Genomic DNA, 20,174 nt, shown 5'->3' on the forward strand with positions numbered 1-20,174 from the left:
GTATGAAACCCTGGAGAGCCACTGCCAGTTAATACAAACAATACCAAGATAGAGGGACCATTGGTCTTACTCATCCTTTCTTTGTATCCTGGCATTTAACTTTAAAAATTCCATAGTTACTGAGCACTTTCAAGGGCAGGTAAATCAAGATGTCAGTAAACGGAGGTCCCAGCGGGTTGTGAGAACCAAGCCCATATGTTTGAAGAGCAAATGTTTTCTTTCGGGAACTCTGTAGAAAACCTATTCTTCAGAATTAGATGATTTCATGCCTCATAAGTTTAATACTAACTGGCAGAATTCAAAGTGAATTAACTTTCCCCCCTCCTCACAAGTGTGTTGCAAGTTGCACTCCCCCCCCCCCCGGTGTGCCAAAATCTAATTTTAAACACACAAAGGAGTGAAGTGTGCAGTCCTCACTACTTCAGCTCAACTCCAAGCAAAGACACCATTGTGCACCTCAGTGAAGCTTTATGTACCATGCAAAGGGGGAAGGAAGGAATTCCACACTCCAAGGACAAAATTAATAGCTTGGGAGCACCTGAAAGCCAGCTAATAACAAGTTATAGCTTCTTGTTCAGGGCTCTTTAAGATACACGACATCAGTCCTGCTCACAACAGCACTGTAAGGTAGTGGAGTCTGTAACTGAGTCTGAGAGAGAGGATGGTGTTATTCAGAGGATTCATGGTAGAGATAAAGTTTGGATCTGGGAGCTATCAATTGACACCGCTACCAGCTAAACAACTGCACCATTCTTGACGAGGATTAAACTGGGCATAACACTAAATGCATTGCTGTTTTAATTGCTAACAGGCACAGACAGGAAGTGTGTTTTTCTGTAGCATTCAGGGAAGGGAAATGTAACCCTCTCCTTCACTGCAGTCCTGATGAAAATCACACCTCCTATAGCTGTATTAGACTAGTGAAGGAAGTTTCCCTATGTTCCAGAAGGAGCTTTCCTCACAGGACTAATACCAGGCAGTACAGGATTGGCATAAGCACACCCCTCCGTGATACATCAGGACTGCAATGGGGAACAACCTGACCCTCATGCACTCAAAGTCTGACATAGAGCAGGCACTTGCACTGTGGGTTTTTTGCTGCATGTTAAAAGCACACCTGTTAACTAAGACATTCTCAGGCTGCTGAGTCTTAGTACTGGCTTTTAACCAACCTCTGGATATCTGTTTCTATATTTTAACTGTTAATGTATGGCTTTCTTCTATAGGGTGGTTGTTCTTTTTTAAAAAATGGTAAACCGCCATTTTGATGTAAGGCATTTAGAAATTATTTTAATTGAAAGAAACCAGAGGCCTTTCTTCTTGAAATAACAGGTTTGGAAATGCCCAAGAAAGATGTTAAATTATTTTTGTATGCCACAACTGCTGCTCGTATTTTGTTAGCTAAGAAGTAGAAAACCCAAGAATTACCAACAATAGAAGAATAGCAGATGAAGATGATGTATTTTTTGGAGCTAGCCAACCTAACCGGAAGAGTCCGCGACCAGAAGGAGGAGGAGTATCAGGAAGAATGGAAGAAATTTAATGATTATTTAGTTAAGTTTGTTAAGTTAAATTAATTGGCAATAGCTTGCAGATACTTAATGGGCTAAGGATTTTATTTATGTTAAGTGATGAAGTAATATGTTTAATTCTATAAGGTGAAGATTTAAGGATGTTAATGTATAAGTTAAATTTCATAAAAATTGGGATTTGGAAAACCGTTAAAAGAACATGCAATGAAATTCAACTAAGGGGAAGCGAGGAAGTCACTTAACAAAGTTAATAACTGTAATTTTCAATAAGGCTATGATCTATGTTTGTTTTGTTTGTTTGTCTTGTGTGTTTGTTTATTTTTTATAATATTGTGAAAACCAATAAAAAAATTTGGGGGAAAAAATAGAAATGATTTTAATTGGAGTAACAAAGAAAGCAAAAATGAAGGGTTCCTTTCATGCCTGCTTAGGTGGGTATGTCAATTTTGCCGTCTCTCAGTTTTTCATATTTCCAATCTTATACTTAGTTACCCACATCAGTTTGTGATTTTTAAAGTTAAAAAAGTCATCATGAAAATTCACCAGCATTTTAATGCAAATTTATCCTAATATGCACCATTTTTGTATGTAATTGTGCTTAATATATACACATTTGCAACACAATTCTCCCAAATACAGTGCATTTTCATAGGTTATTTTCACTGATGCATACATTTATATGTACTCATTACTCTAATAAATGCACTTTGGCACTCATTGTTTGGCTAGAGAACTGCATTGCAAAATTCAGAGAAGTGTGGATTTCAAAACATGACTGTGTTTTGGTTCATATATGGTTTCTGACAATGAGAATTAGGGAGGTTCACCTGTAAATGCAAACTGATTCAAATTTATCCACTTTCCTTACACCTTCTATGACCAATTAAAAATAAAAAAGATGCAGCAGAAAGTGACACTTTGCCATCATCCCTAGTTTGACTCTCAGTCTCAATCATATCCATCCTTAGACTCATCCAGAAGTCTTTGTATTATCACTTATTCCTATCAGCATTTTATAATATACTTCAGGCTAAATTCCAACCCTAATGTTGGGAAAGATTGAGGGCAAAAGGAGAAGGGGACAACAGAGGACGAGATGGTTGGACAGTGCTCTCAAAGCTATGAACATGAGTTTGACCAAGCTGTGGAAGGCAGTGGAAGACAGGAGTGCCTGGCATGCTCTGGTCCATGGGGTCATGAAGTGTCAAACACGACTAAACGACTAAACAACAACAAATTCCAAATGCCCAGCTGTTTTAATGCATAGGAGCAAAAAAGAATGAGTTGAAATGCCCTCCCACCAGATGTCAAAGAGAAAAACAACTACCAGACTTTTAGAAGACATCTGAAGGCAGCCCTGTTTAGGGAAGCTTTTAAAGTTTAATAGGTATTGTATTTTAACTGTCTGTTTAAAGCCACCCAGAGTGGCTGGAGAAACCCAGCCAGATGGGCGGGGTATAATTAATAAATTATTATTATTATTATTGGTGGTGGTGGAGCATCTTAGAGATGACTTTACACATCTGTAGGCACCAGTCAAAACCTTTTTTCCCCCACCAGGCCTTTGGTTTTTATTTATCTATGTCCTTCTATCCATGAGTAGGTGAGACATTTCAATCCAGCTTTTTAAAAAATACAATTCGGAATTTTGCTTTGTTTTCTTTTTTGCCAGTTTTTAATGTTTCTGTCCCCTGTCTGTCCCCCCCTGTTTGTATATTGTAAGTAACTTAGAGTTACTTCAGTAAAAAAAAAATACTATTAAATTTAAGGAAATAAATAAATACTTGGTTTATTGTGGCATGAGAATTTGTGGGTTAGAATTTGGTTCGTCAGTCACATATATACATTCATAGAGATGACAAGTATTAGAATGTCATATATGGTGCGGCCACATTTGCATAAAATGTATAGTTCTGATCATTCAGTCTCAAAAAAACCCCTTCCCTACAGTGGGGGGGGGGTAGCAGGGGGGGGAAATAAGGGGATGCAGTAGCTTTAGGTTTCCCTATAAGAAGAACATAATTTTGGGAGGGGTTGTATTCTAGCTTAGTGATGAGAGGGGGGCAACTATAGATGGAAAAGTTAGAGGTTTCTAAAATTATGAGTCGCCTGAGGGAAGTGGATAGAGAAATTTCCCACACCACACCCGATTCATAATACTACAATTTGGGTCCACCCAATTCAACTGACTGGAAGTAAGTCGGGAGCAACTTACAACTGATAAGAACGACACCTCAATGTCTTCCACATGCGCTGCATCTGGAAGATTTTGGGCATCACATGGCAGGTCAGGATCTCAAACAGAGATGTGCCCTCCCAAGCCCACATTCACAGCACATTACCATTCCTTAGTCTACACTGTGGCAGGCTATGAACCAAATGGGAATGAATGAGCACCAATTTACACTGCTCAGCAATTCACTGTGGATTTCAAACCATTTTCTTATTTAAACAATACAATGCTGCCTTAGCTTCTGAACCCTTCCACAAAGATAAAGGGCACTCAAATGCCCAGGAGATGCTTAAATTCAGAGCAGAATTCCCAGATGTGCACACAGGAATCCTTGTAAGTGTGAGAAAGAGATAAAAACCACACACCGCACACACAGCACTTTCTCCTGCATAGTTGTCATAGCTCCTGTTGTATTTGTGCATGCGACTTCTGATATTGAAACAATCAAAGTCGCCATTTGCACGCCTTTGCCATGGGAATCCTCTGGGTGTTGTGGTAGGTAATTTGAAGTCCTCTTTGCTCTAAATCAAGAGAGCAAAGCACACCTCAGAATTGCTAGTGCTCTCGTCATAAATGAGACATTAATAAAGGGTAGCCATAAAGTCATCACCACAGGTATTTGACCAGGTTTGCACTACAATAGCATCCCAGTACTTGAATGGGGAAGTATTCAGTTTTGTCATTTATATTGCTAAGTTTTTATTATATCCTGGTTTTAATTATTTTTCTTTTGGGATTTTTTTTTAGGGGGTAACCCATCATTGAACAATTCTGGTTTTATATTAAGCAATCTTTTACATTTTTATGCAATTTCCACTCAATTCTTTGAAATATTTATTTTATTTTTTCTCTCTCTTTGTAATTGAAATGCCTCTTGGCTCTTTTGTATGAAGTGTAGAGGATGGTATTTAAAAGTCTTGTTGGATTTTCATTTTCTTTATCCTCACTGTGAAGGTGCCTGATGCCTATTTTCTTTTTACTTAAAGATGTCATAAAAGGGCAAACACAAACATCCAGTGTTTTCATAGGAAATGCCACTGATCACATGACTTACCCTTCATACGTTTTAAAAAATCATAAATCATTACTGGACCAGGTTTTTAAAAATAAGCTTGGAACTACCTCATAGGCTTTTAAAGTAAGAAAACATTTAAGAAATATAGCCTGCAGACAGCCAAAGATGGAACTTGTTGTCCCCAAAATAATTGATAATATTTCATTATTGATTTTCTCCACTTTCTCAGAATTAATGTTAGGTTGCTAAATGACTTATAACTTTTTCTCATTTTTGAAAAATACATTTCTTTCCATTTTCATGGTCTAAGTATATTGACAGCTTTCAGCAGGGCAATATATCTGAAATATGAAAAGGAAATTTTAGATCATTCACCTGATCTCTCTGTGCCTTATATCACAAAAGTAAGTTTCATTACAACCTTCTCTCCAATTCTGACTGTTTCATAAGGTTTTTCTATATTAACTTACATAATGTGAAAATGGGGAAATGTTTCATTTCCTGTACCTCTATAAATATATAACCTTCTGTAAATATATAACAAGACAACAGTAGAAGTTGAAACAAGTAATCCTAAACACAATGGCTTGGATCCAGACTTCACCTTCAATGGACAGAAATAGTCCTTCCATCCATGGCAGAGGAGGGAATGGTGATTTTTGCAAATCCCTCCCTCCCTCTGCACATTTCAAGGGCCCCCTGTATACCCCAAGGTCTCCCACCCCTCTATAACAGTGCTGGACAGGGCCATCTTAAGCATATCTGGTACCGTGGTGCAAAGCTCCCTCTCCCCACCCCCACCCCGTTCCCAGGACGGCGCTCCTGGCGGGGCTGGAGGAGGCGGACAGCGGCTGGATGTGGCGCCTCCTGGCTCAGCTGGCTACTTTGTGCCACAGTGGCCATGGCAGACTGAGGCTTCGGCGCTGCATGATGGACGTGGGCGAGGGTAGCGAGCTGGTACCAGGAGGCACTGCGTCCAGCCTCCGCCTCTTCCCTAGCGCCCTCCAGAACTTGCTGCCCCGGCGTCCCGCACCACTAGCCTCTATGGGTAAGATGCCCCTGGTGCCGGAAACTACAGAGGAAGGAGGGAACTGTAAACAAAAAACCCACCCCCTTCTCTCTAATTATAGGAGCAAATGCTGCATCTCACCCAACAACCTTGACCAGAAGAAGCCACCATTTTTAGAAGTTTTTCAGGGTTGTGGCAGATTGATTGTTTTAGTATGAGTGGTGATGGGGAGCTTGTAGGAATTCATGTTAGATTCTGTTCTTCCCCCCCATAATAACTTTACTATCATAAGCTGAAATGCATAAGCTGATAGTAACTTTACTATCATAAGCTGAAATCATAAGGGAGTCCAATGAGCTTGATCTAGACTTACAGCACATTCCAAACCCCCAAACTGATGTGATTTGGGCTTTCCTCTGTGGATCAGTTAAAGCTATGCTGGCGTAAGACTCTCTGCCCAGTTAAGGCAGAGATGCACCAGTATAGGTCCCTCAGCCTGGCCAAGCTGAAGCTCTACTGGCTCAGTAGTAGATAGGTAGCCGTGTTGGTCTGCCATAGTCAAAATAAAAAAATTCCTTCCAGTAGCACCTTAAAGACCAACTAAGTTAGTTCTTGGTATGAGCTTTCGTGTGCATGCATCTGAAGAAGTGTGCATGCACACGAAAGCTCATACCAAGAACTAACTTAGTTGGTCTTTAAGGTGCTACTGGAAGGAATTTTTTTATTTTGACTCTACTGGCTCAGTCAGAGCTAGCTATAAGTTCTTACACCAATGGACCAAAGGGGTGTTCAAGGGGTGTGTCAGGGGCAGGACAGGATGAAGAATGGTTTGCACCTATTCCAAAGTCTGTTCAGCTTGGCCATATGACATAGTGCCCAATTCTCTAAACTTTATCCCACACTCACCTGTTGGCTTAACTGGCAGTAGCCCAAAGGCCCCTAAATGGCATCTGGAATAGAGGTAATTTACACCAGCCTAAGTTATTCCAGCTTCCTATAGTTAGGGCTGCTCAGTTAATTGCACATAGTTTTCACTGAAGTCAACAGGCCTTGTTAGTCATGCCTAACTGGTCGCATTGATTTTAATGGGACCTAAGTGCTAACTGGATCCAACCCAATGTGATTGCTGATGCTAGTCATATTGGAATAAGTTCATTTTGTCCAATGTGATACTTGGCATTCATATAATTTACTTCAAATGTTAATTAATCCTCATTATCTCCAATGATCCTCATAGAGCCTTGTCCGATATGACCATATCATTATCCCCATATTGCTGATGAGTGGATGAAAACTGATAAAAAAGTGTTTTGAGTGAGCCTACCTAATGAGCAAAGTTCCCTGGGAAGAGGGATCATTAAATCACTCTGAGAATTGTTGTTCTGTGAGAGGAATAGGAGTTTCCCAACAACTCTCAACACCCTTAACAAATCTACAGCCCTCAGGTTTCCTTGGGAGTAGCCAGATGAGGCCTCGGGGACTATGGGCCACTGACTGCTTTTAAGGGTTCTTGTGAGCATAACATTGTAGCAGGGAGAAGGGGTGGGAACTCCTTGAGGAGAGAAGTCAAGAGACAAATGAAATATATAATAAAACAAAACAATTTCTTCATGGCAGAAATAAGAGTGACTTTGTTTTCAAGGCCAGTTCACTCCTTGAGAGTTGAATTCTTCACACAAAGCATAGAAGAGGTCGACAAACACAAGTTTGACAACTGGTTGGGGGAACAGCCTTTTGTAAGTCATTTGTCCACAAACAGTTGAAAGTGCAAAATGGCTCCACCAGAAAGCATGGCGCCTTCAATGCGAGATGACATGAGGCAAGATGAAAGTTCTATTGAGGTTTTAGATCTGTGTCAGTCCAGAGATAGACAAGCCTGCAGCCTTACGGCTAAGGCAACAACCTACAATCTAAGGTTGTAGATTAAACGACTGGAAAATATGAAAGGTTGTTTCTAACACATGTTATTTGGAGGGGGCAGATATAAATACATTAACCAAGCTGAATTCAATCTGGTCAAAGTGAGTTGGTACAGCAGTTCAGCCATCCTTTATCTGAAGGCTCTGTGGCAGTTCAGTAAAGCTAGAAGTCCATTTTTTTTAATTTTTATTTTTTTGCAACTGCAGCAGTACATTTATTGTGTTGTTTCTGTCTTAAAATCAGTTTGTGAACATGGGGTAAGCTTACAGCTGCTTTTATAGCATTACAACAAGCTGTTCAGGATAACAAAGCCCTTGTCCTTGTCTGCAATGAGCTAACCAAGTTTTAAACATAGCACAGTGGGAAATAATGGTCAAACCTGGTTTGGCAGCCTATTACATAGTTCCCTATAGGACAATGAATCGTGTTAAGGCAGTTTGGGCCAGAGAGTTAATGCACTCTCCATTTCTTCCATCACTGAAATGGCGTTGTGCAGAAGTGAAACATAGAACTATGGAATGCGAGTAAAAATGGGATGGGCCAACATTTCCCCAGCTCCAGGTCTTTTGCTGTCTTGCTGCTAGGATTGCCAAGGGCCCGAGGAAGAAAAAAAGGAAGAAAAGAGCACAGCAAGCTACTACTTCTTTGCATAATCCTTGTTGCTGCTGGGTTTGATACCTCAGCTACCCTTCACAATCCTGGTCATACATTAGGACTTGTCCAAAGACACAGGGGCTGTTAAAATGTTATTTCGTACCTGTGCACAAGTTGTATGCACCTGTATTATGCTGCTCTTAAGAAAGAAAATCACCACATGTAGCTCTTCTCTTTTTTTTAAAAAAAAGTGTTTTGATCACTTGTGGCTTTGACCATGTGCAGGTTTCTAAAGCTAATGTGCAAAGAGGACTAATTTTTAGCTTCACTGTTAAAATGACAGGAAAAGTAGCAATTCAAATTCAGTTTCAGCTATCAGTGCTGAAGGTTTTGTGAAAAGTAGGGATGCTGGCCACCATGGACTGGTGATGGCTCAAGCAATGGAGAGTTAACCCTGTTCCAGGCAGACAGAAAGGCAAGGCAAGGCATCATCAGCACCTTGGAGAGGGACCTAAGTGTGGTTTTCAGCACTATGGTTGGCAATCCTGCAGCTGAAGCAAAATATACATTTTACCTCAGCAGTATACTGGAGCAACTGCATTAGCATGCATTAGTTATTCCTTAACTAGAGGCCGCATCCACAACACTGCATCTGTCCAGTTAAAGGCCTTCCTCTGCAACTACTGGCTTCTTCTAGGCCCTGGGATTTTAATCTGAGGCAGTATTTCCTCCGGGCTCTGATTCTTGAGAAGTCTCTGGACGAATTTGTGGACCTGGTGGCAAAGGGGTCTCCTCAGGGTTCAAGGAAAGAGATGTGGGCTCTGGGAAAACCAGGGAGTGGGCGCTTCTCCTCAGGAAATAGTTTTCTCAGAACTGAGCCCTAGAAAGGAAATGCTTATTTGGATTAAGCACAATTAAGGTGCTTCCAGGTTGGCTTCCCTGCTGCACAAATGTCCCATCTGTCTTCACTCCTTGTCTTGTGTTTTGTGGTGCTTCGTTAGGGTCATCTGTGGTAAAAGACACCCTTTCATCTAGGAAAAGCTGAAGGAGCAGCTAATGGTTTGTATGTGACAGAGGAAAAGTACTATGCCATAGGAGGACCATAGCTCTGTGATGAGTGTGTGGTTTTAATGAAAAAGGGCATTAGGATCAATCCCAGGCAACCCTAGCTAAAAGATTGCCCAAGTCAGGCTAGCTAACAAGATAAGGCAGATCTTGTTTTTATCTTAAGACTAGAGTCACATATGTGTTTCTCGGGAACCAGGCCAAACCCAAGCTAGTATGTGTTTCATAGCATAAGATGCATTTCTGAGTTTCTTGTTTTCCCACCTATCAGCTGTGAAATTCATAAGAGACTGCTCTTACCAGATCTCAGCTCTCCCCTATGTGCCTTCTTGTTTATACAGTCAACAATATGACATGACTATTAGTGCTGTTTTCAGAGGCGTGTTTCAAAAGGACAGGAAGCAGGACTGGAAGGTAAACAGCATTGTTGCCTTGGCTGAAATAAAACCTGGACATTTATTCTTACCCCTTTTCAGTAATTTTGCTACCCTGAGGTGCAAAGAGAGAAACTTTATAACATTTTTCAAGGACAAAACAATCGCTGCAATAGATTGCTCCTAAGGAAGGACAATGAAAAGAAAACTATGGCTTGAACCACAACAGGTTGAGGGAGAGAGATTGTTTACTTATTTAATCAGGACCATTTAAAAACCACTTAATGATTTAGAGAGCCCTAAGTAGTGTACAACATAAAAACAATGAACAGTATCCTCAAAATAGAATTACAACATAAAACCGGTAAAATACATAAAACAGGGTCTGTTCTTTGGGGTCAGGGAAAATTTGAACCAAAAGTTATGTCCTTGTAAGACATCTAAAGCAACTGATGGATGGTGCTTAATATATATTCCATAGCCATTCCATAGCACACAGGCAATAGCAGAAAATTCCATTTTGGGGGGGTCATAGTCCTATGATATTTTATTGTTGGCAGTACTGTGAGCAGAATTTTTCCTGGTGACTAAAGTGATCATACAGGGATAAGGTGATCTTTCAGGTAGCCTGGTCCCAAGTTGTTCAGGGCTTCATATGTTAGGATAAAATATTCAAGCCCAGCAATAGGATGAAGGTTGGTCATTCCTTATTCATCCTAAAGAAAAGGTGGAATCTTGGCTCCTTTACTAAATCCATTAGGATTCCTGTGGCTCCTCAAGCTCAATATATAGTGGGAACCAAAGAGAGGCTATGTGCCTGTTGCCAGAAATTAAATTACTTGAAATTCTAAATGACACCATAACAAAAAATGAATCAGACATGCATGCTTCTGCTGTAGGGAAGAGGCCAGATCCTATTAAGTGCCTCCTGAACTTCCAGTTTGGTGTGGTGGTGCTGGTAAATGTGATCACTATCACACAGGTTAACAGTCCCAGGTGATCAGGTTGACAAGATCATCACATTTTACTGTCACAGGAGTTTTTTTTATATTGTTTTTGAGGTTCAGGTGGTCAGAAGCATTAGAGCTTCAATTTGCACAGCATGTACAGTGGTACCTCGGGTTACATACGCTTCAGGTTACAGACTCCGCTAACCCAGAAATAGTGCTTCAGGTTGAGAACTTTGCTTCAGGATGAGAACAGAAATCGTGCTCCAGCGGCACAGCAGCAGCGGGAGGCCCATTAGCTAAAATGGTGCTTAAGGTTAAGAACAGTTTCAGGTTAAGTACGGACCTCCAGAACGAATTAAGTACTTAACCCAGGTACCACTGTATTTCTTACTCTGTATCTGTGTAAGAAATTGGATCTAACATGTGCATTGTCACATGTGAGGAACAGTTTTATTTTGCTTTATGTGCATTTAGGAGAAATGCCCCCACCGCCCCGTTGCTGTGGCTCCCTTTTTCATGCACACAGAAGGCAGAGTGTAGGAAGCCCACTGTTTTGATGGTATTAGCTCCCAGAATTAAGGTGTGGAATATTTTAATTATTTGAATAATCCTCCCCTTGTTAAAGCAAGAGGACTTTTCAAATTATATGCTGCTAATGGAATCTGAATTAAATACTTCCTGTAGGTAACGACAACGATTCATCATAGCTCGCTGGTCGATCTTTAAAGTAAATCTCATCTATTAAAAACAAAACAAAAAACAGCTACATTTCCCCTGTTGTGTTCATTCCTGCTACACAGTATCAAGCTTTTTGTAAAAAAAAAAAAAAGAGAGAGAGAGAGAGAGAGAAATGAAAATGAAAATCCAGGTCAGGCAAACAAAGATTCATTTTACAGGTAGCTGCAAAATTCTATTATTGTAAAAGTACAGTCCTCTACAAATCCGCCCAATTGTTTATTAACACTAAAATCCAATATTTGGAGCCTCCTTCAAACAAGGATACCTTTAGCAAACTGCATCTTAATGACTGTGTTTCTGGACATCTATTAACATTTCCTTCACAATTAAGGGACATTTTCTTTGCAATTTATCCAATGTAGTCTTTAGAAAGACTGAATTTATGCTGCCATCTACTGGAAAGCTCAATGAAAATTCAGATAAAAAGACTAAAGCAACATCCCTCTATTTTTACTGTGAACTGAAATAACAGCACCTGTAACATGGGTTCTAGAAAAAGAATTGGCACCAAAATGTCATCTAAAATGAAATTCAAAGCCGATGAAACATCTGAGGAATTTTAAAAAGCCTGGAGTTTTATAATATTAATGAAATTGGGGAAGGGGGGGGCATGGTTTCTGCATACTGTTAGGTCGAAACCAGATATTGTCAAAGCAACTTGAAAGCAAATTTTCATTGGCCTGATTGGAAAGACAAAAAAGTTTAGATATAACTATTGGAAAAACCCAAATCACATTTGAATGGAATATAATAACTTACCTGTGTAAAATATATTGAGAGCCACTGTGGTGTAGTGGTTAAGAGCGGTAGCCTCGTAATCTGGGGAACCAGGTTCGCGTCTCTGCTCCTCCACATGCAGCTGCTGGGTGACCTTGGGCTAGTCACACTTCTCTCTGAAGTCTCTCAGCCCCACTCACCTCACAGAGTGTTTGTTGTGGGGGAAGAAGGGAAAGGAGAATGTTAGCCGCTTTGAGACTCCTTCGGGTAGTGATAAAGCGGGATATCAAATCTAAACTCTTCTTCTTCTCTTTATCCATTCTCATAAACTTCATTCTCATAAACTCATACTTTGTACAGTGTGTACAAAGTGTGTGTTGAAGATGTTCTGTTTTGACTGAGCTTCTTCGACTCTGAATGAAAACCACATTTCCATGTCAATTAAGAACTGATCTAGATAAAGCAAGATAAAGCAGACAACATATCTACTGTGCGCATAGTATTTGTATGTGTCCATGATGGCACTGGAATCTCCCTTGGATGGACTGCTCAGTTTCTGGTCTGTGTAAATTGTGTATGCACTAAGAAGTCTGTTCCATCCCATGTTCTCAAAATTATATTTAAAATATTCATAAATACCAATTTTATCACAAGATGTATGCATTTCTACATTTTTTAACCCAAAAATATGTAGTTGTTTACACATTTTGGTGGTTTTTGAGCCAAAAAGCATACTGCAAAATTCAGAGAAGTGTGAATTCCGAAGTACTATTATGTTAGTTCATAAATATGTATGTGTGTCAGGAAGGTGTGAATTCAGTTAGTTTGCTTTAAAATGTAGACCAGATTATTTCCACACCCCCGTGTGCTTTTAGGAGTAGAAAATGATAAAAGGGGAGAATAAGAATAGTTTGTGGCATTTACTCAGATGAAGCGAGGTTGGGAAGGATACCACTTCAAACTTTCCCTGCCCTCCAACAAGTGTCCCATGCGCCCATATTATTCAAGGATTTCATATCTTCCTGAAAGACAACAAAGTAGTATGAGAACCTGAGTTTTATGCCAAAGAGGTTCCCATGCCTTAGCACCAGCAACAATATAGGTCCAGCTGTTAAATTTTATTCTAAAACAATTGTTTTTGGATTCAAAAACTATTTGCATGAAAAATTGGGGGCACATTAATCGAAGATCTACAGGTCTGGGGGGATCTGGGTGTGTGGTGCAAATAATTTATTTGTGGTGATTTGGATGTAAAACAATCTGACTTTCCTTTTGTGGCACTTAAATTTAGTAATTATTTTCATATTTTAATATGGATGTGCCAGAAATGTTGTTAAAATCTGCCTTTTTCTATGGTGCATATAATCTCTTTTTTGAAAAAAGGAGGTGTCCACCCTGTGCTGCATTTTCCATGCAACATCTAGCTTTATTTGAGCCATTAGTAGCTTGACCAGTTATAGAAATCCACATTCTGTTGAGCAAAACACAATGAAGACACCGAATAAACCACATATTGGAATACAGGAAAAACCTGTATCCATTAATACCACCAGTTCCAGCACAGGTACAGGACACTATTTGGGAAATGTTAACTTCCACAGTGGCTCTCAGTTTCCCTCAGATTGTTCTGTTATTTCTTAGCAAGGCAAAGATCCAGCACAATCAAATTTCTTCTAGTCATTAATACTACTTCTTAGAGAGACACACATTAGAAGCCATGATATGGAGCCAGGGATTATGCAGACCACAATTTTATTGCTCATTATCCAATATTGACAAAGAATGCTTGGAATGCAAGTGGGGATGTACAACAACCTTACCCCCAAAACAAAGTGTTGGGTAGAAGACATGGATTAGCTTATCAATGAAATCTATCACATTTAGCACATTGCCATATGAAAGATATACTTCTGTTGGCCAAGGATGAATGGCTCAAAGAGCAGAGCACAACCTGTAGTATGTACAGTCCTAAAGATCTAACGGGCACTAATAATATATGATAAAAAAGTGAAGATCTCCTTCCAAGAGGTCTGGTACTGTGGTGGCAGTAGGAATCCCAGATTTTGTTTGCAAAGTATGTAACAGACCATCTTCACCAAACTAAAGCAGGCCAGATTTACCATATCCATAACCATTATAAAAAAATTAACCGGGCCACGAAGGCATTGAAACAACAGTCTGTTCCTTCTTCACTATGGGCACTCCTTGTGTAGTTCATGACAACATATCTAGGATCTTTTCTGTTCCACTATTCATACACTTTCCTTTTTCCCAATTGTTACTTAAAATTACAGTGAATTGTGGAAACGGAACATTTGTACATTTAGATATAGCTGGTTATTGATTTTAAAAAATGAACAACATGTATCAAATTATTTATAAATATATCTATATTTTGTTATTTCTTCATGCTGTCTGGTCTTTGACAGCAATAAAGATTGATTGATTGATTATTTCTTCATGACACAAATAGCAGCTGGTAATTTTTGCAGAATGCTGTATCTGGTCAGTCTCTTGCAGATGGATTTTTAAAAATCTCCAATAATTCACATAAACAGTTCTCTTTGGTGTTATTAGGTATGACTTTGATTTTCTATCCATTTCAGACACTTTTTCACCATGGACAGATCCCATATTCACATATCCATTTTTCATGTCCAGGTAAGATTCTCTTGAAACAAAGAGAGAGGGAAATTATTCATGAATACTGTCTTTGTATTATTTTAAAAACATGTTTAATAACAAGTTGTGGAGTAGACTATAAATAAACTGGTAGATTGGAATAGAAAACATTGAAAGACAGGTGTCAAAATGTAACAATTCATTATGGCTCTCTAACAGCAAACAATAACTCACAACAGTTGAAACTAAGCATGGCACAAACAATGAAATCTAGCTTCAGAATACATCAGTTTAGCTTCACCTTAGAGACAGAAAATGAGAAGGGCTGGGAAAATATTCTGTTGCTGCTCTACAGGAAAAAAGCAACAATAATTAGTGCACAGAAGAAGTATGCTGGCTTATGATTGAAAGAGTGGGGTTTATGAAGCACAGTCTCCACAAAAACAGTGGGAATTGGTTTGACCACTGCCATTTTATTCAGATATTGGAGACATTTGATAGAAGTACCTTTAACGGAGATCTTGCAGGATTGCTTTAGATGCTTCTTAATGAAACTGATTCATTTCCCCCCAAATAATTATTTGACTCAAAATATTGTCGGCCTCAACAGCCTGTTCCCAGAATTTTTTGTGTGCTCTTCTCTTTTGCTCATACCCTGATAAAGACCTTTATAATATATGGGTCTGTCCCTTTCTTTAGATGCAGAGAAATGGATAAGAAGAAGTGGCAGTCACCAACCTCCAATAAGGTTGAGCACGAAAAGTTCTTTATCAGGACTACAAGCTCAGGAATAAAAGAGGGGGAAATAATCTTCTGCGTAGATAAAATACTTGCAGAAATGGCACGGGTGCAAAATGTGTAGGAAATTCTGCAGAGATTGAGATACCCAGGAGACATATGCTTTTTAGAATTGTATTTCATGACAATAATTAGAATTTGTGTAGCTGAGTGGCAGGGAGGTAAAGGACTAGTGTCTAAAAATCTGAAATGTAAGTAACAGTTTTATTCAATTAATAGCAAAAAAGAAAAGAAAGTGCTAATTATGAACTGCCAACAAGACTAGTGGGGCAGCCATAGCAAAATAGCAATATGGATGTTATAAGGACAAATCTTTTTAAATATTAAATATTCAAATCATTATGACAGTACAAGGTATGTTTAAGAACAGAAATTAGGGATGGAAGCATCTGTCAATTTTGGTTCTCTAATTTCTAATTTTTCCAGTCCTAAATTCATTTCTCCACATTTCTGCAGCAATTTGCAATGAAATAAACCTCTCACAATAATTATCAGCATATTAGTGTGAATTTCTCATAATAAACATATTTTCATATGCAGTTTTGACGAATGCAGACATTTTTTGCAAGAAATTTCCCCTAATATAATGCATTATATATGTAATTTTTACCTTTTTATGCACACTTTTCCCTACTATGTGCATTTTTGCAAATATTAGTTGGGGAACCGCATTGCTAAATTCGGATAGGTGCAAATTCTGAAACAGTGTTTCAGTTTGCAATGTTTCAGAAAGTGTGTATTTGATAGATTATTAGGCTCTAGATATGCACTGAATAAAATTTCTCCTCCATCACTAGTAGAAAATAATGCAAAAAGCTACTAGCAATTGTATGTGAAAAATGTTGGAAAACAAATCAGAAGAAAGGTTAAAGGAAAGCATTCATTTACCAAAGAGATTTGAGTGTAAATTTTATAAGAGACTAGAACAGTAAAAAGGTCTACGCTACACAACTTTCTCCAAAGGAGAGCAAGGGACTTATTGTGGGAGAGTGGATATCTCCCCCCCCCCTTTTTTAAGGAAGCAGTTTTCTTGATTTAAAAACACCCATAGCAATCAAAATATGAGTGTGTTGGGGAGAACTAACCATTAGGAGCATCAGCACAGTCTTTCAAATGCTTGTTGGAATAAATGGGCCAAGTATTTCTGAAGGAAAATGGGCATGGATTTGTCTGAGGAAGTAGATTGTTCCAACTCTGCTCTATCTTGTAATCTTCTCCCTGTTAATAGGATAGGTGTCCCATAAGTTGAAGCAGATGGGCTATAAGAGAGCAAGTCCAGCCTAAATCCATGTTGGTGGTGGGGACCCAGTGTAAATTAGCACAAGCTTTCAAATATAGGCAACTCCCCATTTACGCCCATTCAAGCACGTACGACCACACTGGTGTGCATCACCACGAACCCAGAAATGGCATGAAAAGGGGCAAAATGGACGAAGACATTGTCCAGAAATCTCATGAGCTTTCGCAAGAGTAATCTCACAAGCCCTTGCACCGACCTTTGAGGCCTGTGCAGTGTTGGGAGTCTGAGCAAGGAGGACTTGGGAGAGCGAATGTAGTGATTGCAGGCTTTTTCAATGGTATTCCCAATAAACACGCTTTCACTTAAACACAAGGTGCCTCAGAATGTAACCCCCGCGTAATGGAGAGCTGCCTGTAAGAAGTTGCCATTTACTTTGGAAATGTGAAACAACAGATATAAAACTAATATTAAGGTCTACGTCTGTTTCTTCTGATGAGAGGCAATGATAAGTAACAAGAAAGTGTCACTGTTTTTCTTACATTGTAAATGTGCAATGCATGAAATTGTTAGTTGCATGAATGGTGTCACATCTAGTTTAGCCCCAGTTCTCTTAAAAGCTACTGTGTGTCTCCAGTGTCAGATGTAACAACTAAAGTAAAAGAAAACCTCATCCCAACTTCTGTAACTGAGCTGGGAGGAGCAACAAAAGACTCCACACCTCTTCCAGCAACTGCCCAAGTCTGCTCTCCCTGGGCTCAATACACATGGAGAAATATATATACAAAGAATTAAAGTAGAATCAACTAGAAGCATAATTAATTACACATAGGAAAGCAGCTAATGAAACTAATCAAAGTACACAGCGTGTTAATGAAAGTTAGCAGCTGGGACCAAATTATTGCATTAAGGCATAGCCAGAGAGCAACTGAAAATACATTCTATCGAGAGCTAATGGCTTATGGCATTGTTGTATATACAGTTACGGAGGAATCACTGAGGCAAAGCTCCAGCAGTCCTGTCTGCAATAAGTGTAGTCAACATGTTTAATTGCACTCATGCTACTTGGCTACATTAACAACCAGTGAATTCTTCCCCAATTATTTTTATATGGCATTGAATAATTTAATTTTAAAGCTAAATACAGAGGTAATTGTATGTACGCTTGAAATGTTTGCCACTTAAAAGTCAACATTTGCAAACAATTAGCACAACAGGCTACAGCTGTTTTCTTCCTCACGTGGATATACTGAAATACTTCAAATGTTGTAGTCGATCTGCTCATCAAATTGTCTTTTTCTGGTTTGCGTTTCAAAATCATTACCAACAGAAACAGATTCTAAACCTGTAAGACAACGAAGCTTCATCTAGGTCATTCAAAGAACCAGTTGTAGTTGGTCTTCTTTCCACTTGCCATATTATACACCTTACCATTTTAGCCGTCATACTCTATGACAGGCACTGCAGTGCCAGAACTGCCAATCACGGGCAAGGAGTACAGCGCCATCTGTCTGGGTTGCTTGATGGCTTCAACCTTTGCCTTGGCTTGCCTGTATCTCTCTCTCGCCATTTCGTGGGCCACACAGTTCCTAAACTGTTTTTCATCTGTGTTTTGTCTTTGCATCATATCTTGCCTGGAAGAGGGAAAAAGAAGCCTCATCACCAGTTCTAAACTGTTCTTATCTGTCCTTGAGTCAAAAACCCAAATCTTGACTCTGTTCCTCCCGCACCCCACGCATTCTATATAAGAATATGGCACTTGGCAACATACCTAAGTTCAATGTGTGTTTGTTTTTTCACTTCTTCACTTAAAGAAACAGGCCACATTGAAACTATCACACCATCTTTATAAGTGTTGGGCGATAAATGTGAGACACGAGCAAGCACACAACAGAGCACACAACGGCTTTTCGTTCCCAGTCTCAATATTCTTTTCTAAACTATGGTAGTTTAGTGGATGCCATAGGCCTTGGGTGCACTGTTACAATTTTCCAACGAGATTCCATTCCAACCAGTCTTTTCCTGTGCTTTTCAGTTGCTTTTTAAAGTCAATGGTCCCAAGGCACAATGCAGCCACCATGCTGAAGCAAAGCATATACAGTGGTACCTCGGGTTAAGTACTTAATTTGTTCCGGAGGTCCATTCTTAACCTGAAACTGTTCTTAACCTGAAGCACCACTTTAGCTAATGGGGCCTCCCGCTGCTGCTGCTGCTGCCGGAGCACAATTTCTGTTCTCATCCAGAAGCAAAGTTCTTAACCCGAGATACTATTTCTGAGTTAGTGGAGTTTGTAACCTGAAGCGTATGTAACCTGAAGCGTATGTTACCCGAGGTACCACTGTATAAATCTAGTCAATACTTGGATGGGAGGCTGCCTATGTAGGCCACCTTGAGTTCCTCGAAGGAAGAAAGGAGGGATAAAAATGAACTACATAAATTTAGGGGGTGGGAACTGGAGAAATGCTACTGTGGATGAGCTATGTCTCTGCCATTCTGTGTCATGTATGGTGCCATAAAATGAGACTTTTTAAATTAAAAAAAAATGTGAAACATCCACAATCTTTTGTAGAAAGATACATAAAAGTGAAATATATTGAATGAGAAACTATATCAATCAAGAGTGAAACTGATGCTTCAGTCCTCCCTTTGCTTCACTATTAAATTGTAATCAGCTATGCAAAGATATAACAATAGCATTCAGTTAATTAAATTCACCTTTATGGTCTTACGCTTCATTTTTAATTTGATACATGACATCAGTCTTCTATTAACTTTCTTTCCCCAAAGTAACAATAAATGCAGGTGAGACTAGGTACTAACTTAATGCGTTCTCTACAAAATAACCAGCAAATAAAGAAATCTAACTATTGTGCATGTTTCCTATCACTAAGGAACAAGATGCAGGGTGTGTGCAGAAAAACGTGTGCCAGTTCGTATTGCATTTTAGCAAAAGATCACCTACCGACTTCAGCCAGGCAAATGGGGAACCTGCTGAAAACAGCACGGTTGCCCAGGTGTCACAAATGTCACAATTAAAAGACATTAAAATTGTTCAGGTGTAAATGGGCCTAATCTGACATGCAAGGCTTTGTTGTTAGCAAGGATACAGAAGCTGAAGGGTAAACCAAGCAAGAAACTAACAGAAAAGTGCACCCACTTCAAACAAAAACAAAAAATATTCCTACAGAGGCTGTTTCCACATGATCTGTTCATTGAGCATTCATGATTATTTGTTTGCGGAGAGAGCAGACAATGTTGGCCATTTATTAAGCATTCATTCAGCTTGCAGGGAGCTTGGTGGACTTTGCATCAAGCCAACTGTTATCCCACAATTTCTGGTGCTTTCCCACATGACTTTACAAAAGTCCAA

The 20,174-nt window shown here is 39.3% G+C and overlaps 1 protein-coding gene across 5 annotated transcripts in view; it reads right to left on the reverse strand.

Moving 5' to 3' along the window:
* Positions 1–13,882: 13,882 nt before the first annotated feature.
* The window catches only part of LRRIQ3 (leucine rich repeats and IQ motif containing 3), a 47,194-nt gene continuing 40,902 nt past the window's right edge, over positions 13,883–20,174 (reverse strand). For 3 of the 5 annotated variants that reach the window (XM_081193781.1, XM_081193782.1, XM_081193783.1), the window contains exons 8-9: positions 18,236–18,438; positions 16,574–18,149 (exon numbers count right to left, since the gene is read on the reverse strand). In XM_081193781.1, coding sequence (XP_081049907.1) covers positions 18,240–18,438 — 199 coding nt within the window. In that variant the 3' untranslated portion in view covers positions 16,574–18,149; positions 18,236–18,239. Of the gene's footprint in view, positions 14,819–16,573; positions 18,150–18,235; positions 18,439–20,174 lie in introns of those variants that run through there. The other 2 variants (XR_014008047.1, XM_081193784.1) reach the window with 2 other exon arrangements.

Source organism: Podarcis bocagei (genome assembly GCF_964188305.1).
Source record: "Podarcis bocagei genome assembly, chromosome: 5".
NCBI classification, from domain to species: domain Eukaryota; kingdom Metazoa; phylum Chordata; class Lepidosauria; order Squamata; family Lacertidae; genus Podarcis; species Podarcis bocagei.